This window comes from Filicampus tigris, chromosome 2, assembly GCF_054856515.1.
Source record: "Filicampus tigris isolate MCC_2025a chromosome 2, RoL_Ftig_1.0, whole genome shotgun sequence".
Lineage (NCBI taxonomy): Eukaryota > Metazoa > Chordata > Actinopteri > Syngnathiformes > Syngnathidae > Filicampus > Filicampus tigris.
The window spans coordinates 8,262,099-8,289,704 of NC_141218.1; the positions used below are offsets into that span (position 1 = coordinate 8,262,099).

Genomic DNA, 27,606 nt, shown 5'->3' on the forward strand with positions numbered 1-27,606 from the left:
TCGTTTATCCTTTAATGTCTGTTTTGTATTTTGAAACGGTCAATAAACAAAAAGAAAATAACAAAAAAACAAAACTTCCGCCTTCTCGGGTTCCGTAGTTAAATCATTTCCTTTAGTAAGATGGCAGCCATGAGGAATGGACGGACTTCGGCTTGTGTCGTGGGACGTTTCGTCCTCACACACAGTGCGAAACACAACGCGGGCAGGCAACCTCGGCCGGACATTTGGAAGCACGTATGTTTCCCTCGCTTTTCTACTTCATGTCGTTTCATTCCCGTCAGTGGAAGAAAGCCGAAGCGGGCATTTTACGCGGCTAGCCGTCTAGCATTACCGTCCGTCAGGCTGGCTGTGACTTTGACAGGAACATCAGACAGCACCACACTTTACTCAACCAAACCCGACGGACGACTTTATTAAGGAGAATTCGTATGAACTTGTCATCCCCGGTTATAATCACAATAGATCGGATAAGGTCGGTTACCTAAATAAGTTCGAATCCCAGCCCGAGCAGGTTTTGAATGTAAAACCCTGACTTTACAGCGCTCTGAAGCAAGTTTGTCCGTCATCACTAACCACAGTGAGGCACAGCCAACTCACTCACGAAAGATTAGTGCTGTCAAACCAAGAAAAAAAAAGTTCAATATCACGTTATGATAAATGGTCTCTCACTTGTATAGCGCTTTTCCACCTATTAAGGCACTCAAAGTGCTCCACATTGACATGACATCTACAGTACCTACTGATGGCGCAGCATCAGGAGCAACTGGGGATTCAGTATCTTGCTCAAGGAAATTTCAACATGGCAACAACAGCCAGGGCTTAAACCCACAACCTCTGGGTTGGGAGACTACCACTGAGTCATGCAGCCCTCATAAATTTCACATTTTACTGTGATAAGTTTCATATTTGAATGTTGTACTACGTTATAATGTGAAATTAAATCCAAATCCTTGATACTGAACTGTAAGAAAGTAATTCCACTTAATTGATGCGGAAGTCATTCATCTGACTTTTGGTTTCGTTGCATTTCGTTGCAGACACGATGCTGCTGAGTAAAGGTGCAACAATTAATCGACAACCAACCCATATCAAATGAATAAATAATTATTTTTGATAATCGATGCACCATTTAGATAACTTTTTAAATTCAAAATTGTCCAATTGCTCTGAATTTCAGCCTCTCAATATAGAATGTCACATTTCTGTTGTCCTCCATGAAAGCAAACAGATTATTTTGTGTTGAATCAAAATAAAACACTTGATTATACTTTGGAAAACAAGGATCAACATATTTGCCTATTTTCTGACATGTTATGGACCAAACCAGTAATTGAATCATAATTTATTTGTCCGAGCATTTTTGCACTGTCAATTTGAAATAATGTAATGCTTTTGGATAAATGGGTGGAAATTAAAACATATTTTGGGCATCACTCCCTTCTTGAATCCTGCCTGCTCAGCATTTCATTTGCAGTCATTTTTGCCATTTTTCTGAAAATGTTTGCGAAGCACTGACTTGCTTACCATAGCCTGTTGCTCTTCCTCCCACCAAACTAGCGCTGGCTCCAGAGGTCTTATGTGCACACGGCATTGGACTTGAACAGTTGGGCCACCGGTGCCACATCTCTGCTGCGCAGGCGGCGCCATGACAAGCTCCTCTGGGTGGCCGTGAGACACAACAGCACCCAGGTCAGTTGGCAAACTGATGCGCTCACAAGCACTGACATTTCTGAACGGGTGTTTTTGGTCAACCCAGATGGTGACTGAGGGTGGCCCCCTGGTGGCGGTCAACCACGCCGCCGTCCTTGAACGAACGATCCCCGAACAGGTGGATAGAACGACGACATCTAAAGTGGGACCATCTGGCCAAAGTGTCACCTTACACGTGGTCGGTGCTTCCAGGTCCCGCTTGGGCCTGTTTCCGTGGCGACGGGAGATGAACCGGCCCCGTGCTTGACGCAGGCGGCTCCAGACGTGGCAGAGGTCCTGCGGGCTGCCGATCCGGAAGCCCGTCTGGCCGAGCTGGGCCTAGCTGGCCACACTCCGGTGGGTGTCATCCAGAACCTGCTTGAGTTCATGCACATGGACATGGGCCTGCCCTGGTGGGCAGCCATCGTTGTCGGTAAGCGAGAACAACTTGTATATCACGTCTTTGAAAACACAGCTCCTATGTTCGTGGCAGTAAAATCTCTATTGAACCGATTGAATTGACTGAGAAGTGGTTTAGATCAGTGTTATATTGTCAATTATCTAACTAGGGGGCCTGTGCGGGCGCTAGCCCGGCAGCGTAATTGTGTCTTTACTACATTGTAGTACTCTTCCATACCAGCAGGTGGCAGCAGCAGCAGCAGGAGGTAGCTAATTGTCTTTGTTTAGAGACAAGCGAATTAGTGATGCATGTTTATCCGAACAGGCCCATGTTTCACACTATCAATATGAAACATTATAAAACACTTTTTTCTTTGTGTTTGGTTCCTATTCAAGACGTTATCATATCACGTCATTCTTCAATGTTAAAAAATGCTTATATAAACAATATAACACTTATATTGTTAAAATAGGCTTTTGTTTTTTCACAATTTCAGCTGCTGGTGCGCCGCGGGATTTTTTTCAATGAAATAAATGCGCCTTGACCCAAAGAAGTTTGAAAAAAAAAATGGTTTAGATGGATGGATGAAAATGTGAAAATAGTTCATAGCCATGGTGTTACAATAAAAATAGATTGTACCAGCATATCCTGAGCTCACTGACCTAATACCTCCCACAAGCATGTTCCAGAGCCTCGGGGCTCTGACAGCAAATGCTCCAGTTGGGCCCCAGGAACTACGTAGAAAGCAGGGCCCTGCCGGAAGATCTCAGACAGCAGAGAAGCTTGTCGGGAGTAAGCAGGTAGAAATAGAAATATAGTGTAGCTGGGAGCCAGCCTCGAAGGGCTTCAAGACTTGAAAAACGATCCATTTGAAAAGTCACACGCAACCTGGGTAAGGCGGCAAGGACTGTAGTTACGCGCCAGCTAAAAACCTATCACAGCTTTCGCGTTTGAACCAACGTGGACCGTTTGCGTGTCGCCAGGGACGGTGGTGGCTCGCCTGGCCATCTTTCCCGTCATCGTCAAGGGCCAGCGGGAGGCGGCCAAACTCAACAACGTCATGCCCGAGATGAGCCGACTCAGCGGCAGGATGACTGAGGCCAAACAGAGCGGGAACAAGTTTGAATGTAAACGTGGCGGCGCTCCACCCACCTGTGCGGTTCGCTCCGCTCGTGTTTGCGTGCGCTGACGCTCGTGCTGGTACTTTGCAGTCGCCAAAGCCTACACCGACCTCACCTTGTTCCAGAAGAAGCACGACGTCAACCCCCTCCGTGGCTTCCTGATTCCTCTCGTGCAGGTCGGTATCTGTCTCAAAAAGTTTTTTATTCACCACTATCTGGAGATTTTTTTTTTTTTTTTTCCTGTTTGGATGACTTTTGTCCACCTCCCAAGGCGCCCATCTTCATCTCCTTCTTCATGGCGCTGAGGAAGATGGCGTACTTGCCGGTGCCTAGCATGCAAACAGGAGGCGCGCTGTGGTTTCCGGATCTGACGGCGGCCGATCCCTTTTTCCTCCTGCCCCTGGCCGCCACGGGAACCATGTTCTTCATCCTGGAGGTACGAGCGCCTAATGCCTTTCTTGTTGTCGCCTTCAAACCGTCAACACGTTCTCTCTTGCGCTTAGCTGGGCGCCGAGTCGGGCGTGGACAACCCCAACCTGCGCGCCATGAAGACCGTGTTCCGGATCATGCCCTTCGTCATCCTCCCACTCACCATCAACTTCCCCACGGTGAGGTCGACATCGCCGCCGTCGCCTTTCTTGCCCTTGTGCCCGGGCGCGAAAATGAAAGGCGAGCCCTCCCCCCTGCTTTGTCCTCAGGCCGTGTTCACGTACTGGATCACCTCCAACTGCTTCTCCTTGGCTCAAGTGGCGCTCCTCAGACACCCGCTGGTCCGAGACAAGCTGCGTATCCCGGAGAGGATCAAGCACCCCGCCTCGGACCTGCCTCAAAACGACGGCTTCATCGCCAGCATGAAGAAAGGTCCGTTCAAATGCGACGTTAGCTTGACCTAGCACGCTAATTGGCTCAGTTGACTCATACAGCCAATTGCCATTGACGCGCGGGATGTCCTCAGCTACGCAAGTTCACAAGTAAAGAGCCGTTCCAAATACAAAGAGACTCGCTTTCTTGGCGCGGCGCGGCTCAGTGGTCGAGTGGTCATCTCCCAACCTAGCTAAATGTTTGCTCTGTGTCCCCCAGGATGGAAGAACGCACAGTTGGCTCAGCAGCTGGAAGAGCGGGACAGACGCATCAAAAATCATCTGGACCTGGCTGCCAAAGGTAAGTGCCCCGTGCACTTATGCTGTCCTGATATACACCAGGAAACAAAATGGAAAACAGATGTTTATCCATCCACCCGTCCATCCATTATCCAAATCACTCAATTGTAAAAATGCTTGTATTGTCCGTTAATTATTTTCTGACAAAAAATCAAAAATAACAAATCAATTTATCAAGAAACACGAAATAGGCACTCAACAGTATCTGCTTGACACATTTTATGTTGTGGCTGAGCCAACAAATACAAAAACGCACCAAAAAATATACGGTATACTGAAATAGTGGTGCACTTGTCTCCATTTATCGGTACTTACAAATGGACTTAGTCTTGTGTAGGGCTGCTCGATTAAGCGATTTTGAACCGTGACCGAATTTTCTGGATCAAACGGGTGTTAAAATCGTTTTAAATCGGCACGTTCTATTTTGTTATTTTTGGTGTATCTAAGCCACCGTAGTTTCCTCTGCATTTCCGCTTCCACCCACGAGCGCGCAGTCCGAAACCACGACAACATCCATGGCTACCGGCGATTCTGCTATTTGTGAGCGTTTAGGTAATAAATCGGGCAAAAATAGGTCTGTAGTGTAGTGTGTGCCCCGTATGTACAATACAACCCGCGAGCAAGTAACTCAACGTCTGAAAGGTGTCCCCTTTTTTTTCCTTCTCTACAACGGACCGCTGGCTAGCCGGTGCTCGCATACTTAAGATTGAATTATTGAGTGACAGTTTTGGACTAACCATTGATTTATGATAAAGTAAGACCAGGGAGAAAGGTGAAAGGCTAGTCACTAGCTGGTTGGCAAAATGACTTGCTGACAAACTGTTTGTTTGGTTTACAGACTTGACATGTTGATGATTTTGTTTCAGATCGTACATGCACTTTCTTCTTTCACTATTGGTTTAATTAAGAACAGATCTGAAATCTATTGTGTAAGTAAAATGCTGTTAATCCCAATTGATTGTTCTGTTTGTATTAAGTTAAATTGACTGGCATTTTGAGTTCAAAGAAAGGGTTTGAGAGAAAATAATCGGGATTGTCTTATTAGGCAAAATCGAACCGCCCTAGTCTTGTGTGCCTTGACCTATTCTGTTGTGTTAACGGCAACAGGTGGGTACATAGGTTAATTGCGACATCTAGTGGAAAAGTATTGAATTGCTCTCTCTCACTGCCGTAAAGCACCGCCCACGATAATGGCCGTGTTCATTTTTTGAATGATGTGTGTTTCCTGTCTTTTGCGATCCATTTTCCAAAAGGATTATGGACATTTTCCAGAATTAAAAAAATAAGCACTATCGAATCCAAAAAACAGAAGATAGACTGAAAGCCGCTTCTGGAAATACACGTTTACATGCAAGTGGACAGTATGCTGTACATCGAAGTTTGCTTGGGTGTCTTGAAAGGCACTATATTGTGTAATTCAAAGTTAATTATGTGCTCAGATGTCAGCCTGGAGTCTTTTCATTTGCACTTTGCACATATACAAATAAATCAGCACTGTAATACACATAAATAAAGCAGCTGGAGTCGCAGGTTTGTCACCGGTGCAGAAGCAGCTGAGCCGAAAACAAAAGAATCATTTTGTTGCCAAATTGTCCTTCGGAATGAGTGAGCACGATTTGCCATCGATAGTGGGTGAGTTTTTCTTCTTCCTCTCTCACTGTTAGGCTTTGCAAAGACGAGTTAGGAGAAAGCTAGTAAGTGCTTGATTTACCTTCTTGACAGGCGTTCATCGACTATGTGATTGAAGTCATGTGGGCCTGGAGCTTTTGCTGGGTGGACGTCACTCAAGGTTACATTTTCCAGAGCTGCTCGATTAATCAATTTTTAATCGCGATCATCATTTTGGCTTGCACAATTAAATGACTGTCTAATGAAGCACCTTGCTAACTAGTAGTCAACCAAGCACCAGGGGTCAAACAAACGTATGCTTAAGGCTTTATGAAGCTGTCTAAATAAAAAGGAGTGCACCCTGACTGATGCGAGCGAGTCATGTCGAGAGAAGTACTGCAAAAATTGCCTCGAAAGGATCAATATCCATTTTCGTGAGTTTGTGGTTGCAGTTTGTAATAGCATCCTATTAGTTGTAGGTAAATTTTAAGTCTTGGGTAAATTAGATTTTTTTTTTTTTTTTAAACATTTATTCTGATTCCAAGTTTGACGTTGCTTTGAAAACCGCATATGTATTGTTTGCAATGAAAATGCATTTGTTTTGTTTAACATGAGTAATTGCAATCAGTAACCCTGATTACAATATTGATTAAAAAAAAAAAAAAAAAGAAGAAAGAATCCTCATTATTTTTTGGGCCATAATCGATCATCCCTAAAATGTTCCCCGTTTCTCTTTAGTTCTGTTATTAGTTTTTCTTTCTTTCTCAGGTCCACTGAGGCAGACGTTTACCCACAATCCTCTGCAGCAGCCCCCCACACCATCCACCAAAGATGAGAAGGCCACAAGTAAGACGAGGCCGTGGAAGGACATCATGGGATGAAGTGTGTCGCGTGCATATTTATTGATCAATGTCGTCGCCCTGTATGAATTCTATTTGCATTAAAATGGAAAAGCACCTGACACAAATCCTTTCTCATCGTTTTATTATAAATAGCTCCGCCAGCACTCTCAGTGTTGGAGAGAACAACAGTGGTTGGAGTGGCATAACAATTGTCATCTCAAAGAAGCAGTCCATTTTAAAACGGATCTTTTCTCGTCACGTGATGCCACACACAAAATCTCGCCTAGAAAACTTAACTTTCACCACAAGAGGTGTGCGTGCGCGTTTGTGCCGGTGCGCGCGTATTCAGTCATCGTGGTCAACGTCCATTTCTGTTAAAACTGAGAAGCACACCTTCTGGATGAGCACCCCGGACTGAGCTGAAAAAAAAAAAAAAAAAAAATGGGACACATACAGCATCTGGGTTAGAGGCGCACCGAATCGTGAAAGCGGTTCCTCCTCGTTCACGTGATACATTGCGAAAAGGGAAAACTTGGATGGGGTTCTTTTCCTGGCACCGTACAATCGCGGAGCAGGAAAACGGAAAAGTATATTTTGACTGGTCTCGGACGTATGTGACGTTTCTGTCTGCTGATATTTGGGATATTTCATGTTTGCGGTAGTATTAGCTTACCAATGATGCTCCGTATCCACACGGGCCTCTTGTGGGCCGGAGTGTAGCAGCAGAGGAAGTAAACGGGTACGCCGGACAGTGCGATGCCGATGCCAATCAAGGAGTTGACTGTGTCACTGTACAGGGGCACCACTACCAGGAAGATGGTGAGGAGGCAGAAAATGACGGGATAGACAAGGCTGAGCTGCAAGCGAACGGCAGTTAGGGATGGCGCAGCCTTTGGGACAGCCTTTCAACTCTCTTTAAAAAAAAAAAAAAGGTTTCATTATTTATTTATTTATTTATTTTTTACCTTCAGCGGCCTCTTCCTGTCTGGCTGCTTCCAGCGCAGGTACAGTTGCCCCAGAATGGAAAGGCCCACAAAGAACCAGTAGCTGAAGCTGTAGTAGTTGATGAGCCTGAAGACGTCCTCCACACACAAGTAGATAAGCGCCATGATGCCCTGCAGGCGGAAGGAGAGGAAGAGGAGCCGAGTGATATTTCGATGCGGCGGCGAGGGGCAAAAGTGCGGTGGAGGTGACGAACGTTGAAGAGCAGCGCTGGGATGGGCGTGTAGCGGTGCACATGGATCATACACAGGTAGTCGGGCAGGTGGCCCTCTCTGGAGCCCACGAAGAACAGCCTTCATACACGCGCACACACACACACACACACACACACCAAAATGGAATATGGACCACGGGAATGGATGGCGGGAATTTGAGCCGCATGTCCGCACTCACCTGGAGGACGCCAGGATGGAGGCGTTGAGTCCTCCGAAGCAGGACAGAGCCACCGCCAAGGGAATGGTCCAGTTCATCACGCCAAACACCTGGTCTGCAAACGTCTGTGGGCGGACATGCCACACGACCGTGACGACATAACCGAGATCGTTGTGCGAAGGCATGAGATTCGTCACCCACCACGGCGACGGCATCGCTGTCCAAGATGGCGTTCATGGGCAGGATGGCGTAGTAGGCCACGTTAGTCAAAATGTAGATGACCGTCACGATGGGCATGGAAATGGCGATGGCCAGTGGCAGATTCCTGCAAGGCGGCAGCACGGATCCTCGGTCATTTTAATGTGGAAGGGCAGCGCAGCTCTCCGTATCAACTTGTTTACGTTGATGTTTTTCCACACGTACCTTTCTGGGTTCTTGATCTCCTCGGTGACAAAGTTGAGCGTGTCCCACCCGGAGTAGGAGAACAAAGCCGAGTAAAGAGCCAAAGCGATGTTTCCAGGATCCTGAGACGATCCATCAAAGAGGTCCTCAAAGTTCTGTGTGTGACCTATGGAAAGCAGGAGACAAAAAACAAAACAAAAAAAAAAAACGCTTGACGCCTATCAGATGATCAATAAGCGCAACTGAGCGTCATTCATCTATTAAGAACCTTGGAAGATCTTAACCAGGCCCGTGATGATGACCGCAATGAGGGCAATGACTTTGGCGTAGGTGAAAAAATCCTGCACCCTGGTTCCCCATTTCACGTAGGCGCAGTTGACGAAGGTTAACAAACCTGCGGGGGACACAGAAAGCTTTTTTCACCACAATATTACGACAAGACGCCATCAAATCACTCAACAACACCCATGCTTGCTGACGTTTGCCCTGCGCTTCCGTGCCGTAGGAAGCGCTGCTGCTGCAGCTGCTGCTGACGCAGGAAACGGCAGAGTGCGGCGCGTGCATTCAAACACCTTGTTGTTCTCCTTCTCCTCGGCCAAAGAGAGACCGAAACCAAAACACGCCAGCACCACTTTGTGCTCCGGACTGGCCACCAAAGGTCCACGCCGACGCTATCGCCTTCCGGCACGTTGGCAGCTCCCCGGATCAAAAAGAAGTTGGAACTCGGCGGGAAGGGGGCTCAAAGGCAACAACGGGCCATGCCGAGGTCGTGCGAGAGGCGCGACACAAGCAGAGGCGTGTTGCGAGAGAAAAGAAAGAAGGCGATCGGATTGCAAGTTGAGAGGACGGGAGATGCAGCCCGGTCTCTCGCATGCTGCTGGGAAGATGCTGTATTAGTTTTGCACTTTATTCACACTTATGATTGCTTTTTGCGACTCACAATTGGCCGTGTTGCTTTGCGGGAAGCGAGCCAGATGGGCGAAAGGAAATTCGCGTCAGTAGAAATGCCCAAAATTAATACCAGCATGCCAGGCTCCAACCATACGCAATGCTTCAAATTTTGTGGATTAAAATAGCCACTTCATATCAAAATGGCAGATCTTCTGTGTCTTTTCGAGACTTTTTTTTTTCCCCCCCACTCATCCAGCCTGTGATTATTTTGGGGTTCAGTCTGGGAATGCCCTGCATATATTTGGCCTAAAAATGGCCAGGACAAAGTGAGCCCGAGAGTCCCACCAAAGTGCATTAACCCTTTCATGCAAAGTGGTCACTAAAAGCTGCTTTCGCCTATATTCATTCATAAAAAAAATATATATTTATATTTTAAATAATAAGATTAAATCATAATTAGTGCATGAAAGGGTTACAATTTTTTTTTTTAATTTAGATTAAATAATATAGGCGAAAGCAACTTTTAAATAGCTGTCCACTGTAGTGACCACTATGCATGAAAGGGTTAAAGCAATCATCTGATGTTGTGCTGCCAACGGCGTGTTTAGCACTGCGACTTCAAATAAATAAGCTCACATTCCTGAAAGGTGAAAAAAAAAAAAAGAACATTTTAAAGTTTCAAGGGGAAGTCAACCCAAACGTATTTTCTTCAAGAATATGTTCTATGCAAGCCCACTAGTTGAAACAAAGCATTCTGATAAATATTGCGTTTGTGGAATAAGAGTTAATTTTTAGCCATCTCTGGGGGCGGCCATTTTGTCACTTCTGTCGACTGAAAATGACATCACAACTGCTCAGGTAACGACCAATCACCGCTGACCTGTTTTCTGAAGCCGAGCCGTGATCGGTCGTTACCTGAGCCCTGAGCGGTTGTGAAGTCATTTTAAGTCGACAGAAGTGACAAAATGGCCGCCCCCGGAGATGGCTAAAAACGGGTGGATTTTGTCGCCATATTCAACAAACGCAATATTAATCAGAATGCCGTGTTTCAATTTAGTGGGCCTACATAGAAATATGTCTGGGTTGACTCCCCCTCTAAGATACTTGGAAGACAAGAATGTTTTCCGGACTGTTGTGTTGGGTTTGAGCTGTTGGGGTCAGAGTCTCAGCTCAGTAAGGACTTTAACTTGCAGCTATCAGCTATCCTTATCACCGCGTGCGTGCGTGTGTGTGAATGTGATAAAAAAAAAAAAAAAAAAAAACGTTTTAAGGATGTGCAAGTGCTGCTCCTTTCCAAGTGATCGCCTATGAAGTCTTATCTGTGAGACTTCCGCAGCAAGTTCTGGCTTTGCGTCTGGGCCTCGGGTTTTCTAGGCCTCCGGTAGCCCGAGCATGGGCACATTTTTGCTTAGCAAGCATGTCACGTGTGTTTCTTAATACTTTGGTCAATTTGTCAGCGTTGCTCTTTTCTGTCGCCTTGGAAAGGTCAGCTGTTCACCAAGGAAGTTTCTTGCCGTTTCCACGGCAAAAAAAAAAAAAAAAAAAAGCCAAGAGCGTGAGTCGTACCAGGATTGTTAAACAGGAACATAAGGCCCCGCGGCAGACTTCCTTCTTCCAATGCGGTTTCACTTCTGTGTAACGGGGTGGGCGGGGGGGGTCTACTTACATATGCAAGCGGCCGCCAGCAGCCGGTTGGCCACGTACGGCGCTATGCAGGTGGGGAAGATGGGCTGCACCATGTAGTTGGAGAAGGTGATGGCGATGACGGCCTGGCTGGTGGGCTCGATGATGAGCAGCGACGTCCACAGTCGGATGAAGGCCAGGAAGCCCCCGAAAGCCTCCAGGATGTATGCGTAGGAGGCCCCCGATTTGGTGATGGTGGTCCCCAGCTCCGCGTAGCACAGCGCCCCAAAGACAGAGAAGATGCCGCCGACCGTCCACACCACCAGCGACAGACCGTAGGAAGCGCTGTGGATGAGGACGCCCTTGGGCGATACGAAGATGCCCGAGCCGATCATGTTACCCACAATCAAGCAAACCCCGTTGAGAAGGGAGATCTCCTTTTTCAGCTTCATGGATTCCTGGGATTTCTCGGCTTTGATCGATGGGGTGCGCCCGTTGGAGGGGTCTTCTGTTGGAAGCGGACTAAAGGACATCCTGTCTGTGTTTTTCTCAGGCTGTTTTTTTTTTTTTTTTTAGTTTTTTTATCCAGCCGTCTGGTTAGGATCCGAACCCGCCCAAGCCGAATGGCTCTCCGAAATGTCTGTGGCTATCTGAGATGGTCTCCTGCCATCTGTGGAGAAAAACCCAAGTTCACGTGAGGGATGCTGTTAACCGTGGGGACCGCAAACGGCCTTGCTTGTTTTTCTGCTCAGACGTTTCATCTGCCGACGATGTTCTTTTTTCAAACCGTAAACGCTTTCACAGTGTCAGCATGCTGACTACTCACATGTTTTCCAAAGTTCATTATCAACAGACACCCCCCACCCCCCCCCCCCCACCCCACCAGCGCCAGGAACTACAAATGGAGCTTGATGACGAGTCGCAGTTCTTCACCCTGCAATCTAAAATATTGTTCCCGTTCTTAAGATTTCCAGTCGCTGAATGGATGAAGATTGCGAAAGTAAGCACATAGTAATACCGCGCCTCTTTACAGTTGATTAAAATGAGCTCTTTGTCTCCACACGCATTCTTTTGACAAATGAAGAGCAGGAAAGAGTCCCGGGAGAGGAGAAGGTGTTGCCATGATGCGTTGCTTGAGGAGAAGCTGTTACCTTTCAGTCGTAGAAGAGACGCTGCCCAGGACTTTCTTTGCTTGTGATCAAAGTGGTGCCACAGCCTCTCCGCATACGCGTGGGAGCAAGGTCCAGAGAAGGCGCTGATAAGTCCACCTACTCAAGGTTAGATTCTCTCTTGGCTCTTTATCAGAGAAACAAATACTGATCAATCCCCCATCATCGATTGTTCTCGGGTTTCACGTGGTACTTATTTCTCGTCTAAAAATAGGATGTCACTTTGATCGCAGGGATTCAGGGAGAAGAAAAAGTCGCCAAAAATCAAATTATCCAGAAAGCTTACCTTGTCTAGTGTCCTTGCAGATGGCTAACAAAAAACAAACAAAAAAAAAAAAACAAGTGCGGTGTTGTTGCTCTTTGCTGAGCTGCTGTGTGCGCTTCCTCTCCTGCTTCCTCTTCCTAGTGCACTTGAGTCTTTTTATACACTCATGCTTTCTGCTGAGAAAAGGCGTGTGGTGGGCTGGGGTGGGGGGTGCGGGGCGGAGTGGTTGTCACAATTAACTGTCTGTGTGTCTCCTGACTGATTTTAATGAGATTATAGCACACATCAAACCTGACAACAATAATGCGCTAGCGGGGGTCCTTTCCACACAATTATTACTGCCACTCAGTTCAAGAGGATGTTAAGGTGTTTACTGTTTCTCATCATCTTCACCAAAAAAAAAAAACAACAGCTAAAGTCACAGTTAAACTTCCCAAGAAAATACAAGCACACAATTATATTCTGTACGTGTTTGTGTACTGAATGATTTTGCATAATCTTTGTATCAGGCTGGGCCACAGAATGAGAACACGGAACATGACGCCCTCTAGTGGCCCTTCAAAAAAGACAGTCATCATAAACACTGATGTACTTAAAGCAGTGATTCCCATCTTTGATTGAACAGAGGCACATATTTTAAGTTTTCAAAATTTCACGGCACACTGGCAAACAAAAATATCACAAAAAGTGGATACGCGTCAATTATATACTTTCTTCAATTGAGCAGAAGATCACTTATTTGTTGTCTGTCACTATAAATCGCTGGCATAGATAGATGGACAAAGATACGTCATTTGTTATAAATTAGAAAAATTCTGACTACTAATCTGCACTGGTTGGGAATCGCTACTGTAAAGGATTGTTTTAGGGCAGGAATGTCCAAACTTTTCCATTTGAGGGCCGCCATCAAAACAATGCAAGGATGCAAAGGTCACTTTAAAATTCTTCAACTTCAATTTATTAAACACGTTAAAATCAGCTAAGCAAGCAATTGTATATTGTTTATAATTTGTAGGTATTTTGAAAAACTACGTAACCCGTTTCTGTTAGAGGTGATAAAATACATTCTTTAGGATTTTTTTTAAGATTTGGAGGGGTGGGGCAACGGCCCTGTATGCCGCAAGCCTCGATCCACCCCTGCACTGAATAGTCACCAAATCCCATCTCCACACTCAGTACCAAAACAAGAGCAAACAGTAGTAAGCTGACAATTTTTAACATAGTTACTTGAGGATGATTAATGTGATACGTTCATAAATTGGACCTTGACACAGCAGAATGCAGAAAGAACCATTTTTGCTTCTAAAATTGAATTATGTTGTGTTTTCATTGTAGTCGTAACTAGTTTGTGTCTTTGCATACCTACAAAAGCTGTACAGTATGTAAACCAATTTAATAGTAATCTCACTTTACGCACCGCCATTCTTTTTTTTCTTTCTTTTTTACTAGCCTTGTGGGCCATGTCAAATGTCATTTTTAGTGTATGCCTCAGGCCGCTGAAAAGTGGATGGCGGGCCGCAAATGGCCCCGGGCCATAGTTTGGACATCCCCATGTTGGGGTTTTCTTCCAATTGTGTCTTGCAAATTCCTTTACTCAAAACGTCCGCTTTGGATCTAGTTTGAAGTTGTGTGATTGTGTGTTTCATTGAGGAATGTTTATTGAATTGACTGCTCGTGCGATTGAGAAACACTTGATGGCGATCTCAGCGCCTTTGCTTCCACTCGCCATCCTCGTTCTTTCCATGGCGACCGGTTGCCATATAGGCTGAAAACCGTGAGGATGAAAGACGGCCATTTTGGGGACAGCTGGGCCAGGTCCGTCCTTGACGACACCCCCCCCCCCCCCCACCATCCTTCTCCCAGTCACTCTTTAGGGGTCCAGGGTGGCTTGAAGGGGAGGGGGGTGGTATTGTGTGGGGATTAGAGCTTCCTGTGTGTCAGCTCATTACACGGGTGGGATGGAAGGGGGGAGGGGGGGTGCGAAGGAGTGAAATGAAAGCGAAAATGAAAGAGAGTGCATGAAAAAGTATGACACAGAGAGGGGGAAGTTAAGGGGGGGGGGGGTTAGGTGATGGCCTCTACAGCTGCACACACAATCACACCCTCACAGGCTTTGATTATTCTTCTCACACTCACACACACACACACAGACAGGGGAACATATTAAAAGCACTGTGGGCAAGAAAAAGCTGAATTAGGTGCAGACAAAGGAACGTTCCCCCCTCTCTCCTCACTCTCCTCCCCTTCCCAATCCATTCACATACAACATTGAACCTGCTCAAAAACCCAAATAGGAATGCTAAGAAAGGCTGCTTTGGAAATCATACCATATCATAGCAGTCCACAAATCCCACAAAATGATGCCCTCTGGTGGCTGTTACAAATACATCGGCAACAACAGCGTTATCTCATTAATTTATGAGTAACTATCACATCATTGCTTGAGCTTAAATGTGAGCTAAATAGCTAGCTAGCCACGGTGCTACGCTATTCTTGCTAATGCAGTGTTCAACGACAAATAGGAAACACAGCACATCCGCTTTTCACGTGGCCATTGTTTTATTACCTTGGGAACATGTATATAAAAAGCGTGTAAAGTTTTCAATCATTTGGCTGGACTGCTTGGGGGTTACCTGGTCAACAATCATCACAAGCAGCATTATCCATTCATGGTGACACATTCACGGCTGGAGATGCCGGAGCGGCACACGCGTTCAGTAGCAGCGTCACAATTACACAGTGAAACGAACAAGGCAAAGAAGAACGTGGAAGTTAAGGCGTAGGAGGTCGGTCGTATTTTCGAGTGTGCCCGTATGAGAGTCATCGGGCTGCTTTTGGCGTACGCTCGAATCAAATATTGACCGTGCTGATGTGCTGTCCACTGTGTCGAGAATAAGGCCTCGCTGTGCTCTTTGAAATACAACAAAAACAGTCTAAAGCGAGTCGCTACAACACAAACTACATCGATCACCTGTAAGAGATGAAGGGACTAGAAAAAAAAAAAAAAAAGACATTAGCCCGTCAAGAGTACGTACTATACTATCTTATGTTGTCTTGTCCATAAGTTCAAAAGGCAGCTTCATCACAATGAAGCTTAGCTTCCGGATCTGCGCCGCCCTCCTTCCTTTCGTCCTTGCAGCTTGGATCCTCGGCAGCGTCGCCCTTGTTGCTCGGAGCCTTGGAGGAGGCGGCCAAAGCTCCGGGGTGAGTTTTCATGTGACCCTGCGAATGAGAAGCAGTCCCGCATTAATAGCGCATCATGCTACTCGATTTCCCGATGAAAAAGTTAGTACCTTTAGGCCACTGCGGCTGGCGTACAGCTTTCCGCACTGGGCGCAGCTGTAAGGTTTGTCCGAGCGGGGATGTTGGGAGCGCGGCCCCGACGCGGTGACAGGCGGCTCCGGGCTCTCTGAACTCTCTTTCTCCGGTTCTGCCGCAGTAAGAGGCGGTGGCACCGTGAACGCGTTGTTGTTGTCCCTCTCGCCGTCACTCTGGGACACTTCCGGCGGGGCGCTAATGTCGGCCGCCGAGCTGCAAGTCGCCGGGCTGGCTGGAGGGCTTTGGGCACTTATAGGATTTGTAGCCGCCGTGCACGTGTAGCTATCGTTGTTGCCAACCTTGCCGGTCTCGTCGGGTTTTGACACGCATAAGGAGACGGGGCCGTCGCTGCCGTTCGCTGCGGCAGAACCCGAGCTAGCTGAGGGGTCTTTGCCAGGGCTTGCCGCATCAGCGTGGGCCTCCTCTTGGGAGTTATTCGAGGGACTAGCGTCATCGAGGTTGTTGTCGCTCAGATCCAGGGGGTCTTCCGCTCCGGCCAAGCGGGGATTATGGGTCGGAGGTGGGCTAACGCTGGGTGCGGAGCCTTCAGATTCCTCCATCTTGACATCACAAGATGTGACTGTCTTTGCGGCGGCGTTTTTGGAGGTCGTAGTTGTAAGAGCCAGCGGAACAAGCTGTTGAACTCGCGACGCCGAGCTATCCAAGTCGCTCTCCGCTTCGTCAACAAAGACCCTGTTCTCCATTTCTGCGCCGTCCTCCGCTTGCATTGCGTCTTCATTGGGCGGTATTTGCCCTCCCAGGTGCAGGCGGATGTGGTGCTGAAGCACTAAGGCATTGGTGAACTTGCGCGGGCACAGCGGGCAGGAGTTCAGCGCCCGCGAGTTGGCCGGTCTGGCTCGATGGGTGGCCAGGTGAGCTCTCAGGCTGCCCTTGGTGGAGAAGGAGCGACCGCAGAGCTTGCAAGGGAAGGGCCGTTCTCCCAGGTGAGTGGCCTGGTGCAAGCGCAGGGCTCGAGCGCAGCTGAGGACCCGCAGGCACACTCCGCACTGATTGGCCAGCTGAGCGGCGGGCAGAGGGGAAGCAGTGGAGGCGGCGGCGGTCAAGTTGGCGCCTGGGACTCCTTGACTGGCATTGGGACCGAGGCCGAGGGTGGATAACATTTCCCTGCGATAGGCACTGGAAGCGCCGGTCGGGTCGTGGCCGTTCGCGTTGGCCTCGGCCAGGGTGAGCGAGGTGGCGGAGGACGATGAGGCTCCGTCCTGCGGCTGCTTCTCGAGCTTCTGTACCAGACGCTGCAGTTTGGAGGTGTCTGAGGTCTGAGCCAAAGTGGTGGGGGAGGAGGAGGGAGAAGAGGTGGATGCTTTCGGGAATGGCGGGAAAGGGAAAGGGAGCTGATGCGCTGAAGTGAGGTGGGAGGCGGACGGGTGGCCCGCGGGCCTCAGGAGCGCCATGTGGTGAGGGGAGGCACCTCCCGGGAAGAGAATCTTGGGGAGGTGAGCCACTTGCGAGTAGGAGGCGGGTGTGTGGAGGGCTGAATGAGGAGGAGTGTTTTCATCAAAGCGTTGCTGCTTCACCCCTTTGAAGTGACTTGCCAGCGAGGAAGTGGACAGGGACGATGTGGAAGCAGGCGCCGCCGTGCCCGGCGTACCGGCAACGGCCGAGGCCCGGTTCAGCTGTAGCAGGGAATGGGCTGTCGACAGCAGCGCCATGTCGACGGACGGAGGCAGAGGTAGAGAGGAAGGAGACGGCCGTGGGGATGTGCTGGACAGGAATCCCAAAGCCATATTCTCCGTCAAGCTGGAGGGAACGCTTCCTTTCACTCCGTGAAAGGACTCGTCGTCGTCGGCTCGGCGCTTCCTCCTCCTCTGGACAACGCTGGAGGCCGAGGCGCTCGGCGTCTGCTCCGAGAGCGCGGGGGGCAGCAGCGAGAGGGAAAGCTCCGGGTTCTGCTCTCGGTGGCGCAGGAAGTGAGCTTTGAGGTTTCCCCGCGTGGTGAATCGGCTCAGGCACACGGGACACTGGTAGGGTCTCTCGCCCGTGTGCGATCTCAGATGGATCTGCAGTGAGGAGTCACTGCTCAGGACCTTGCCGCAAAAACGGCACATGTGCTGTGGTCGCCCCGACGTTGAGGCCGAGCCTAGGGCGGACGAATACGGGAGCTCGTGTGAATGGCCGCCGGCAGGGAAGCCCACGCCATTGCCGTGAGCAAATAAAGCCGCGTTGGATGAGGAGCGCGGCGGCAGACCCAAAGACAAGGAGAGCGGATGAAGGGAGGCCGCGGAGGCGCCGGACACGGCGGACGATAGGGAAGACGACGTTCTGCTGCCGTTGACCTGCGGGGTGCCTTGTTTGGAGTGAGGTGGCTGGGAAAAAAGGGATGCCGGAAGGCCAGTTAACAGCGACGCCGCAGTTGTGGCGACCGGCGTGGCAGTTGATGGGTGCGCCGGCGACGAAGATGTCGCTTTGTGGTGGCTCTCGGACCCACTGCCTCGCAGGTTGGCATCCTGCCCCAGGACAACGCCTCCGAGCTTCAGGACATGCCTGCAAATTTCCTCGGTGATCTGCATCTGGTGTATTTGCCTCTGTTGTAACACCCGAAGCTCCTCAAGCAGTACTGCGAGGGTGGGTGGCACCTGAAGAACTTGGGGGCCGGACAAGTTGGAGGCCTGGTGCTGAGGCGGGCTGTCGCGGCCGCATTGAGCGGGAAGGCACTGGGAGGAGGTCGAGGAGGTAGCGGAGGCGGCGGCGGGAACGCCCATCGTCGGGGAGGCCATGGTGGAACGCGACAGGGCTTGGCAGCCGGAGGTCTGACCCGAAGGGGGAGGCGAGTGCGTCTGCGAAGACAGCGACGGGTGAGGGAAGTCCGGAGAGAGGGACGAGTGAGTGTTTGGCAGGGAGGTAGCGAAGGTCGCGATGTGGTTGGGCCAGTGGGGAGGCGGCGAGCTCTCGTTGGGCAAGGAGGGTGCGTGGAGCCCGCCAGGGGATGGGCGAGGGGCCAAAGGGGGCTGGCAGTCTTGCAGTGAGCTTGGGGAGGAGGAGGAAGAAGACCCCGATGAGGTGACTTCGGACCCCAGAGAGGTGGATGGCGACTTCATGCACAGAAGGTCATCTGAAAGGAAAGAAATTGAAAGCCCGGAAAAGCTAAATATACGAGCACGCTTTTGTCTTTTGGTCAAAATCAGCGCCATCTTTTCCGCAAATATTCTTTGCGAAGGCTCATTTGCTCAGGCACGGAAACAGACTCACCTGATTTTGTGTGTCGTCATCTTCACTTATTTGGGCCTGACCCCATTGTTGGGCACCATGTGCTTTAGCATGTTACCCGCAGTATACTACATCTCTGATAATAGTTTTTCCTTAGCAGTTTGTCTTGAGGTGAAAGTCACCTAAAGGGTTAAGTAATACTGTATCAACTTCCAAAGAAACAGTGCTGAATAATCACGTTGTAACGTGTGTGTGTGTGTGTTGTCTCAAAGCCCTCAAACGCACACACAAAAAAAAAAAGTTCCCAGTCCACCTTGTTGTCAAGGCAACACATTTCCCAGGACAATGGGCATCACCAAGACAACCCCTAACCCCTCTTAAACCCCCCCACTCCCCCACCCTGCTCTGTCCCTGTCTTTCATCTCCCCATTCACCCTTCCCCCCCTTACGTCACAGAGGAGGTCAAGGGTCAGGCCAGGCTGAGGGTCCTGGCACTGTCCGCACATTCTGATTGGTCAACTCATCTGACCTCTGCCGCTCAGGGGTCAAATTCTTTCAGAATCTTAGAGCGTAGAGTGAGAAAAAAGCAAAGTGTGTGTGTGTGTGTGTGTGGGGGGGGGGGGGGGGGGTCAACAATGGAGAGAGTAACTTAACTATTCCCTCCTGCAGAGCGAAGTGATTTATTTTAAAAATATATATATTTTGCATGCAAAAGTTCAATGTAAGTGTTTAAACCCTTGAGTTAACGCTCAGTAGATCAGTGATTCTCAGACTGGGGGACCTGGACTGCGCAGTAGCTTGGGGGTCCGCAAAATATTTAGCAATGCATTATGCTGTATCGTTGGAAAAAGAAAAGGACCAAACAATCAACCCTACCTTAGCTTTGGACCAATGAAAAGCTCTGATACGATTGATACGATATCATTGCATTCTGTAAATCTAACATTCCCAAATGGAGAAATCTTTTTTTTTTGTTTGTTTTTATAAGAACATATTACTATTATAAAATCACTTTTTTAACAAAGGTGTGTGTAACTTTTTACACACACCTTTTTTACAAGGAGCAATATTACGAGACAAAAAAATGTATTTTTCAAATTCACTTGTTAAAATATGACTGCCTTCCTTCATTAAACTTTATCTTTAATATAATATGAAGACTTTATCTTGGGGGCGACTATTCTTCAGGAGTACGACTTTAAATCGACAAAATAGGTCTTCTTGTTAGGATTATGACTTTTTCTTGGGGTGGGTGGACAAACGACTTTATATTCATAACATTACTACTTTCTTCTATTAAAAGAATATATGAATTTGTTATTGTAACATTTTACTTGATTTTCCCTCAAAAACAGTCACCTTTCTCCACGTAGTAGTTTTGTTTAATTGCCGGGAAGCCTATGAGGACTTCCTTTGAAAAATGTCTCCCTGGAGCCTGGACACAAAGTTTGAGCTCCCTTGAAGTAGAGAAGCAGGAGAAAGGGAGCAAGGGGGCGCCATTGAAAGATCAGCACAATAGAAAGAAGGGTGCAAGAATACCCCCCCCCCCCCCCCCAAAGTCCCCAACAACACACCGTCAAAAAGCTTCAGCAGCCTGTTGCTTTAGGGCCTCCAATGAGCAGGGCCCCAAAGCGGCAAACGCAGACTCTCAAGAAACACATTCGCAGAGACACACGGATGCTCCCACGTTTGATTCCTTACCGTGAGCGAGCACCCTCGGGCCCCCCGGATCGGCGTTGACGAGATGTTGGGGTCTCTTCTGTTTCCGGCGTGACATGATTCACGATAAGCCAGGAGGAGGAGGAGGGTGGTGGCTGTTGCCAATGGCTTGGCGACACTCCTCAAATGCATCCACGACAAGAGATTCCGAAAGTTCCTGCAAGTTTCCCTTCAAAGAATCCTTTGGAAAGAAAAGGAGAGGAGAGAGGAGCTCTTGCAGGTCGTCATAAGAGGCTGCAGTGTATGTGTGGCTTATCCAAAGTCTCCTCACCCCCCTCACAAAAAAAAAAAAAAAAAAAACTTGTCCAATTTGCGCCCCTCCTCTCCCACGGCTTGCCCTGCTGCATGCACGTGTAGCGAATACACACACAAACACACGCACGTACGCACACACAACCACTCCTTGTTCTGCCGTATTTGCATTTCAATGGCGTGGAACTCGCAGCCTCCCCTCCTCTCTTCTCTCCTTTCCTTCTCTTGTCCCCCCCACGTACGGCGTCATTTGTCTCACTTTTGCTCTTTCACCAAACGTAGCCAAAGTGCGGACAGATAATTAAGCAGCGGGAGAAATGGAGGCAACGAGAATTACAACAGGTGCTCCACATAGGGCGCAGCCGCCCCCCACTCCCCGCGTTTCAAATAGCCAAAAGTGACATAAAGACTTCCAAATGCTTTTTGGAGCCAATTTGTGAAGCGAGCGCGGCCCCGCGTGCGGCAACATGCGCGCGCACGGCCTCGTATTCCTAAGATTTGAGCTCGATTTAAATGGCAGCGAGCGAATAGATGGCAAGATGTGTGACAATGATGTGCAGGACACAGTTGAGTGAGCACCCCCCCCCCCCCCCCCACTATAAAGCTTAGGCCGGATCCCGTGGCGCACTGCACAATGCCCCCCCCCCACCCCTTCTCCCTCTCTCACCACCCGTACCGTGCGGAGCTTTGGATAAAATGAGGAAAAGGAGATTGTGGGGACACGTTGGACCTGTGCGAGGAAATGCACTAACCTCAGCTGCCAATTCATCATCTAAGTGAAAAGCAAATGAAAGACAAAGACATCGTGGTTCGACAAAGATGTTGTGAGCGCCAGGCTAAAGATGCAAACAAAGATACCCTGCATATTAAGTTTCTTTGCATGCTAAATATTGTACATAGCGGGTGTATTTAATTAGTTCACATTTCCTTTTGCGCTACTTAAATCACTACTGCTCTGGCAAATTGGACTATATTTATATTTCATGATTTGATTACTTGCCACGCCCTAACAACAAGACCTTGAAATCTCTGTCACATTTCCTTCCTGGCTTGATTAGATGTTGATTTTTTCCGGGTCTCCTCAAACGCTGCTTTCCTATTTTTTATTTTTGTCCGTCTGTCTGTTGAAGAAGTACTTGCTGACTTTCCACCTCAAGAGATTGGTTATCATCGAAGTTAATGAGGAAGCAGAAAGACGAGGTTGTCACGAGAGAGGATCTTCCATCCTGTGCGGAAGAAAGTGAGTATAAGTAACAACTTGTCGATGAATCACGAAAGAACACATTTGATTGTTTTGAGACAACAAGGAGCTGAATGGAAAAACAAAGTGTTGGCTGTATGCTCACGTCTGTGTAGGGTAGTTTTGGGGGTGCGCGAGTTCTCGCCCATGCTGCCCTCTAACCTGGGATTGAGAGGAACGTGGTTTGGGGGACACCGGGGTGGACTGCGCCTGGCATGCGAGGTGGCCTTGGGGCTGCCGCGTGTCTTGCCGATTTGTTCGGTTGTGGCCCTTGAGCGAGTGGGTAGTGCTGGAGGGCTGCCCGTGAATCCTCTGGGGTGTGGCTGGGTGGTCCCGTCTCCATGTCCCAGCTACCGGGCCCCTTCTGCCACTGCCGGCCCCTCGTCTGCTGTTGGGCATTCTCGGCTTGTTGGCAGAACTTAGACTAACGGGGTCGTTTTTTTACGGGCGTAGCGAGTTGGTGTTCACTGATTTCCGTAACATTTGACAGCTCTGCGTTGTGCCGCATAAAAGCTTGTGAGCAGTTTTGCTTTTCGATGTTCGATTGAGGCGCGAATCAAACGTTTTGACTCGCAAATTATGATGCAAGCAGTTGTCTTTGCTTTAGACGTGCAGTGCTGTTGCATTGAAGTCAGCCAATTCAAGATTTCAAGCATGATCTTCAATCTCAGAAACAAACGTCGACAAACTCTTGACAGTTTTTGTGTGAAATAGTTGGAAAATCTCAAGACTGAGCATGTATTAAATCCAAGCAAAACCTCCAAATGATTGGACCACATCTAGCAGCATGGCACATTCAACTTTATTTTGCAACCAGTCGATGCCTTGACAACAACATACACTCAAATAAATACAGTATAAAGAAAAAGTAGTTTGACGGCCGGGCATTATGTACAAAACAACATACGAAACGGGTCTGCCGCATTCAGTCCTCATTCACTCTGAGGCTTGTAGCTGACGGAGGTGACGATGAGACTCTGGGCATTTTGTGTCCTGCCGTTGACGATGAGGAACAAAGGAGAGTCCACGCGGATGCTCTTGAAGTCAAACGACTGGGGGGAAAAAAAAAAACAACAACAACAACGAAACGTCAGCCACGCTTGACCGCTCCGCGGCGGAGCCATATGACCGACGCTCACCGTCTCTTGGTGCGTGATGCTGTGTCGTTTGACCCGAGGCTCGGGAACTACCACCGTGTCTCCGATGAGGACCCCCCAGCTGTCGGCCGTGTTGTACACCATCACCACCACGCACGTCTCCTCGCTGTCCACCATGCCAAACGTACTGGAGAGCAAAGACAGACGGCGCGTCCAGCGCGGCAACAAGGAGGGGAGAAGGGAAGCAACCTACTTACAAGGCCATGCGAGCTCGGGACGCCAGACTGAACACCACCTTCCCCAGGGCGGCCACGCCGCCGTTGAGGCCGTGCGCCAGCGAGGATGACGGCCGCGGCTCCAGGCTGCCCACGCGGCCCGTCCACGAGCGGAAGTCGGGAGAGGAACACGGGCCCAGGGACGACGTGCTCAGGTTGGACAGCATGGTCCGTAAACGGCGCGCCTTCACCTTCCCCTGCGAACACCGTCCGACAGCTCCCTTCAACCTCGGATTGTCAAATCCTTTTCCCGCCTTTTCCTTTGGCTAACATACACCTTGGGGACTGCAAAATCATTTGCCGTAAACTCATTTGGAAAAACTGCTAACATACATATGGGGAACGGACCAACGACTCCTGGCTTTAGGCTCAATAAAAGCTCTGATATGATACTGAGGGATAATCACATAAATCGGAGAAAGGTGATATTTATTTTTTATGTAGTCCTATTTTTGACAGAACCAAAGGTGTCATATCACAAGGACGAAGTTGTACTTCGGAAATGAAGATATAAGATAACGTGCCCACCTTTTTCTGGCAGAGTTCTGTGACATTGTTGAGGTACTCCATCAACTGATTTTCCTTCTCCGCAGGCTCTGGCCAACCGGGGTCCAGGGCGGCCGCGCGGCTGTAGCCCCCCAGCGCCGACCCAAACATTTCCTCGTACTGGAACAGGGTGGCTCGGTTAAAGTGAAGCTCTGGGTAACAAGCGGCGGCTCGGTCCACTCTTTCCTGGTAAGGCAGGAGGGACACTTGAGCAATGGTGGATTCATTTGTTGATTCATTTGTATATGTGTGTGTACTAACAGCCTGTGCATAGGCACTTAGAGCCTGTGTGGACAACTGCGGCCTTTGTCCACAAGAGAAGAACAGGGATACATAGGCGTTGCCTAAAATATCTGCAAAGACACATACGGAGCAGGTAGAGAGTGAGAGCTCCGATCTGAAAACCGTCTCAACCATTGGACGCTCGGCACACTCACACCAGGATGTCCCGTCGGCGACGTCCAGTTGGACAGCTTGCCGGGCCATGTCCACGCTCTCAAGAACCTGCTTGCCGTGCGTGTCGCTGTCCGCCGCCGGGAGCTGCCTCAGAACCATGGACATGTTGCGCAGAGACACTTTGTTCTTGCTCTAAAAGGAGTGCAAAGGTGAGAATAGACGCGCCTCCTCATCCCGCCGCGTCGTCGTGTACCTGCTGCATGGCTCCCGTGAAGCAGTTCTTGGCAGCCATCAGGTCGCCCTTTTTCCAATACTGCTCTCCAAGAGTGTTCCAGCCCTCCACCAGGCCAGGCTCCAGCTTGACAGCGCGGGAAAGGCAGTCCTCCGCGGCCGCGCTGAAATCTGGAGCAACGTTGAGGCACCTGCCCTTCTGCAGCAGGAACTCTGCTTTGTGTTTGTAGCGATCTGGGGGAGACGTGTGGCGTGCACAAGGTATTGCGCAACGTGAAAAGAAGTCAAACACATGGAAAACGGCGCACTCCTTACCTTCTTTCTCCTGCAGCCTTTTCAGCACCTTTTCTAACTCGAGTGTGACGTCTTGTTGTTTCCGGGCTGCGTCCTCCACGCTGTGGGTCTCAAAGTAACAATCTCTGTAGCTGTACAATTCATCCACCAGCTCCTGGAACAGCAACAGTATGAAATACCAAGCCATTGTTTTAATTTGAAATACATGTTTGAACAAATTAATGGGTGCGTCCAGGTACGTGGCTTTCAAGCACTCTTCTAAGCCTTCACAAAGCGTGAGCTGCTCACACAAACATAACCGTTGTTTTGGTGCTGTTCGGGACGCCAAGTTGACTGCGTGAAAGGTGGGCATAAAAAACACAATGTCAACGCGTGCTTTATAACCAGTCGGAACAAAGAAAAATAATTGCCTTTATATTTTGGAGATCGCTGCTTTCGTGTTCCTCCGCCATCTTCTTCCTCAGTCTGCTACAAATGAGTTGAGCTTGTCAAAAAACGTCACGACTTGAACATTAAAAGCAACACTCTGCAATTCGGATGAGGGTGGAAACGACTCATTTCCTCGTGAAGGGGGAAAAAAGATTTGTGCAAATTTTGTCAAAGCGATCAAAACAAGGATTTAGATTTCGGCTGTAGCGGAAGTGAGGCGAGGCCGTTGCCAAATGGTTCCGATGAGGAACATTGTCAACAATTAATCTCCAAGTTATTAAAGTCTGGACGTATGATTCGTGATTCTAAATGTTCGAATAGCAGATTCCACAAAGTTATAGTTGGAACAGATGTAGATATTTTTGGATCGAAAATTGGCTAGTTTGTGAAAATTACGGGTTATTGTGATGCTACTCGGACAGCATTGAGTTGTGCACCACACACGGCGACTACCCGCGAATTCCGCATCGGATGTTCATTAGCGACGTTATGGCTGTTTAGTTAACTGTACGGCTGCTGCTGCTGCATTGTTTACTTTAGCCATGTCGGACACATGGAGCAACATCCAGGCGCACAAAAAGCAGCTGGACTCCCTGCGGGAAAGGCTCCAGCGACGGCGGAAAGAGCCGACGTCACACGCGAATCAACTGGCCGCTGGTAAGATGCTGCATCTCACTTTGTCACCTTCAGGATTTTACAGTTTACACCGACTTGAGCCTAAAACAAATAATTACGATATGTTAATATCTCAATTGAAGAGAATCCATTGCTGGCCTAGTGATGCCTAGTGGACTTTCGACTTAGGGAAAAAGCAGGTGGGCTCTTAGTGCTGGAATCGGGTCCATTGTCACATACCTACTGATGGCATCCCTGTGCTCATAAAGTCAGGTCAAATATGGAAGGAAAATGGGAAGCAGTCGCCAACAGGCCAAGTTGATCAACCCGACACAGCGGCAGACTTGCTGAAATCCACTTTTTGACTGATTATAATTGTGTTTCATGAAAGGTATTGTTAGGAGAAACGTTTAAACTAGAGTTGAACTTCATGGTATAATCTGTTAATAAGTGAGACGCAACTGTTAACACTGGCGACACTTTCACTTAGGAGTCAACAGTTTTTCCTCAAAATAATTGACCAGGAATTCATAGAAAAGAAATATACCATCATCTGTAGGAATTTGACTGATTTGGGCAGAGGTTGTTTGGAATGTCCTTGTTTTATCAATAATGTATTATTTGATACATTTATCTCCTTTCACGTGTGTTGTGTGTCAGAGGTGGGCGGAAGCGCAGACGTTCCCACGTCCAGGAGCGACAGCCCGGCTCCGTCAGCAACGTCGGCTCCGTGTGGCACGCGGGAGGACACTGCGAAACCGCCGGACCCAGAATTGGAGAAGAGGATGCTGGCCTATTTGTCGGATCTGAGTCTCTCTCTGCCCAAGGACTCGCTCGCTATCTCCAAAGAAGTGAATGGCGTGAGTTGAGCAGAACGTCACGAAAGCGGTATGTGGATGCTGCCTTCAATTCTGTGGTCTCGTTCACAGTCTGAGACAGCCGTCGCTCACGAATGCATCCAGAGTCTTTTGCTCAAGTTCTCCGCCCAGGAGCTCATTGAAGTCCGGCAGCCGGCTTTGTCCTCGTCTTGTACGACGGTGGTCGTAGCGGTGGACCATACCAAACTATGGGCTATGATCGGTTCAGGTGCCGGTGCCCCTCGGACAGGAGTCAAGAGAAAAGCAGAGGAGCAGTCCCAGCACACGAGAAGTCCGGGCTTCTCGCCCTCGCTGCAACGGTCCGCTTCTCCTCCGCGCCCCACAGCCGCCGCCGCCGCCTCTGTTTTACCGGCGGCGTCTTGGCAGACGGCAGGCCTGCTCGGTGTATCGGGGAGCGGCGCCGACAAGAAAGGCAGGAGCAGTAAAAGCCAGTCGTCTCACTTGGACATGGAAATCGAAAGCCTGCTCAACCAGCAGTCCACAAAAGAGCAGCAAAGCAAAAAGGTCAGACGAGGCGGCCAGAGGGATAGTTGCGCATAATCCATGTTGATTCGTCATGCGTCTCCTACAGGGGGTATAATTTCTCACACTGTACTTAAAGCGGAAG

The 27,606-nt window shown here is 48.9% G+C and overlaps 5 protein-coding genes across 14 annotated transcripts in view; 2 read left to right on the forward strand and 3 right to left on the reverse strand.

Moving 5' to 3' along the window:
* Nucleotides 1-6,945, forward strand: oxa1l (OXA1L mitochondrial inner membrane protein). Its single transcript, XM_086017055.1, has 11 exons — nucleotides 1-234; nucleotides 1,558-1,689; nucleotides 1,757-1,828; nucleotides 1,903-2,122; nucleotides 3,073-3,216; nucleotides 3,301-3,386; nucleotides 3,482-3,646; nucleotides 3,714-3,818; nucleotides 3,909-4,071; nucleotides 4,291-4,371; nucleotides 6,747-6,945. Exons 1-11 carry the CDS (start codon nucleotides 121-123, stop codon nucleotides 6,857-6,859), a joined length of 1,395 nt encoding a protein of 464 aa, XP_085873181.1. The 5' UTR covers nucleotides 1-120; the 3' UTR covers nucleotides 6,860-6,945.
* Nucleotides 6,946-12,695, reverse strand: slc7a7 (solute carrier family 7 member 7). 2 transcript variants are annotated; one of them, XR_015082655.1, is made up of 11 exons: nucleotides 12,566-12,695; nucleotides 12,262-12,406; nucleotides 11,154-11,780; nucleotides 8,865-8,990; nucleotides 8,618-8,762; nucleotides 8,396-8,519; nucleotides 8,216-8,319; nucleotides 8,019-8,115; nucleotides 7,786-7,935; nucleotides 7,494-7,625; nucleotides 6,946-7,239 (listed from the first exon to the last, which is right to left on the reverse strand). XR_015082655.1 is itself a non-coding variant. In XM_086017210.1 (11 exons), the coding sequence occupies exons 3-11, from the start codon at nucleotides 11,641-11,643 to the stop codon at nucleotides 7,166-7,168; spliced, it is 1,494 nt and encodes a 497-aa protein (XP_085873336.1). In that variant the 5' UTR covers nucleotides 11,644-11,780; nucleotides 12,262-12,406; nucleotides 12,566-12,695; the 3' UTR covers nucleotides 6,946-7,165. The 2 variants fall into 2 exon arrangements, 1 of the variants encoding a protein (XP_085873336.1); XM_086017210.1 differs by having other exon boundaries at nucleotides 7,494-7,677.
* Nucleotides 11,995-27,606, forward strand: part of mettl3 (methyltransferase like 3) — a 22,052-nt gene continuing 6,440 nt past the window's right edge. For 2 of the 7 annotated variants that reach the window (XR_015082630.1, XR_015082632.1), the window contains exons 1-3: nucleotides 25,056-26,163; nucleotides 26,782-26,981; nucleotides 27,051-27,503. Coding sequence is in view for 5 of the 7 variants with exons in the window: in XM_086017168.1 (XP_085873294.1) it covers nucleotides 26,049-26,163; nucleotides 26,782-26,981; nucleotides 27,051-27,503 (768 nt within the window). In the remaining 2 variants the exon portion in view is untranslated. The other 5 variants (XM_086017168.1, XM_086017177.1, XM_086017185.1 and 2 more) reach the window with 5 other exon arrangements.
* LOC147151265 (uncharacterized) lies at nucleotides 15,085-21,546 on the reverse strand. The gene is made up of 3 exons (XM_086017120.1): nucleotides 20,729-21,546; nucleotides 15,838-18,932; nucleotides 15,085-15,766 (listed from the first exon to the last, which is right to left on the reverse strand). The coding sequence occupies exons 1-3, from the start codon at nucleotides 20,802-20,804 to the stop codon at nucleotides 15,611-15,613; spliced, it is 3,327 nt and encodes a 1,108-aa protein (XP_085873246.1). The 5' UTR covers nucleotides 20,805-21,546; the 3' UTR covers nucleotides 15,085-15,610.
* On the reverse strand, nucleotides 23,019-25,938 carry ttc5 (tetratricopeptide repeat domain 5). 3 transcript variants are annotated; one of them, XM_086017237.1, is made up of 10 exons: nucleotides 25,488-25,764; nucleotides 25,366-25,410; nucleotides 25,099-25,231; nucleotides 24,806-25,017; nucleotides 24,594-24,744; nucleotides 24,418-24,509; nucleotides 24,139-24,342; nucleotides 23,593-23,807; nucleotides 23,378-23,522; nucleotides 23,019-23,290 (listed from the first exon to the last, which is right to left on the reverse strand). In XM_086017237.1, the coding sequence occupies exons 1-10, from the start codon at nucleotides 25,527-25,529 to the stop codon at nucleotides 23,171-23,173; spliced, it is 1,359 nt and encodes a 452-aa protein (XP_085873363.1). In that variant the 5' UTR covers nucleotides 25,530-25,764; the 3' UTR covers nucleotides 23,019-23,170. The 3 variants fall into 3 exon arrangements, with proteins under 3 accessions (XP_085873363.1, XP_085873369.1, XP_085873353.1); XM_086017243.1 differs by lacking the exon at nucleotides 25,366-25,410 and having other exon boundaries at nucleotides 25,488-25,762; XM_086017227.1 differs by lacking the exon at nucleotides 25,366-25,410 and having other exon boundaries at nucleotides 24,418-24,744; nucleotides 24,806-25,231; nucleotides 25,488-25,938.

Excerpts from the sequence above, each read along its gene's own strand:
- slc7a7 (XM_086017210.1), bottom strand. The coding sequence starts at position 11,643 with ATGTCCTTTAGTCCGCTTCCAACAGAAGACCCCTCCAACGGGCGCACC. Across the intron at positions 8,320-8,395 it reads ACAGCGATGCCGTCGCCGTG|ACGTTTGCAGACCAGGTGTT; the intron begins GTGGGTGACGAA and ends GTCCGCCCACAG. Across the intron at positions 8,116-8,215 it reads TCCATCCTGGCGTCCTCCAG|GCTGTTCTTCGTGGGCTCCA; the intron begins GTGAGTGCGGAC and ends GCGTGTATGAAG.
- LOC147151265 (XM_086017120.1), bottom strand. The coding sequence starts at position 20,804 with ATGTCACGCCGGAAACAGAAGAGACCCCAACATCTCGTCAACGCCGAT. Across the intron at positions 18,933-20,728 it reads CCCGAGGGTGCTCGCTCACG|ATGACCTTCTGTGCATGAAG; the intron begins GTAAGGAATCAA and ends CTTTCCTTTCAG. Across the intron at positions 15,767-15,837 it reads CCAGCCGCAGTGGCCTAAAG|GGTCACATGAAAACTCACCC; the intron begins GTACTAACTTTT and ends TCTCATTCGCAG.
- ttc5 (XM_086017227.1), bottom strand. The coding sequence starts at position 25,529 with ATGGCGGAGGAACACGAAAGCAGCGATCTCCAAAATATAAAG. Across the intron at positions 24,343-24,417 it reads TAAGTGCCTATGCACAGGCT|GAAAGAGTGGACCGAGCCGC; the intron begins GTTAGTACACAC and ends CTGCCTTACCAG. Across the intron at positions 23,523-23,592 it reads TCCCGAGCTCGCATGGCCTT|TACGTTTGGCATGGTGGACA; the intron begins GTAAGTAGGTTG and ends TTTGCTCTCCAG.
- oxa1l (XM_086017055.1), top strand. The coding sequence starts at position 121 with ATGGCAGCCATGAGGAATGGACGGACTTCGGCTTGTGTCGTGGGACGT. Across the intron at positions 235-1,557 it reads GGCCGGACATTTGGAAGCAC|CGCTGGCTCCAGAGGTCTTA; the intron begins GTATGTTTCCCT and ends CCACCAAACTAG. Across the intron at positions 3,819-3,908 it reads TCACCATCAACTTCCCCACG|GCCGTGTTCACGTACTGGAT; the intron begins GTGAGGTCGACA and ends CTTTGTCCTCAG.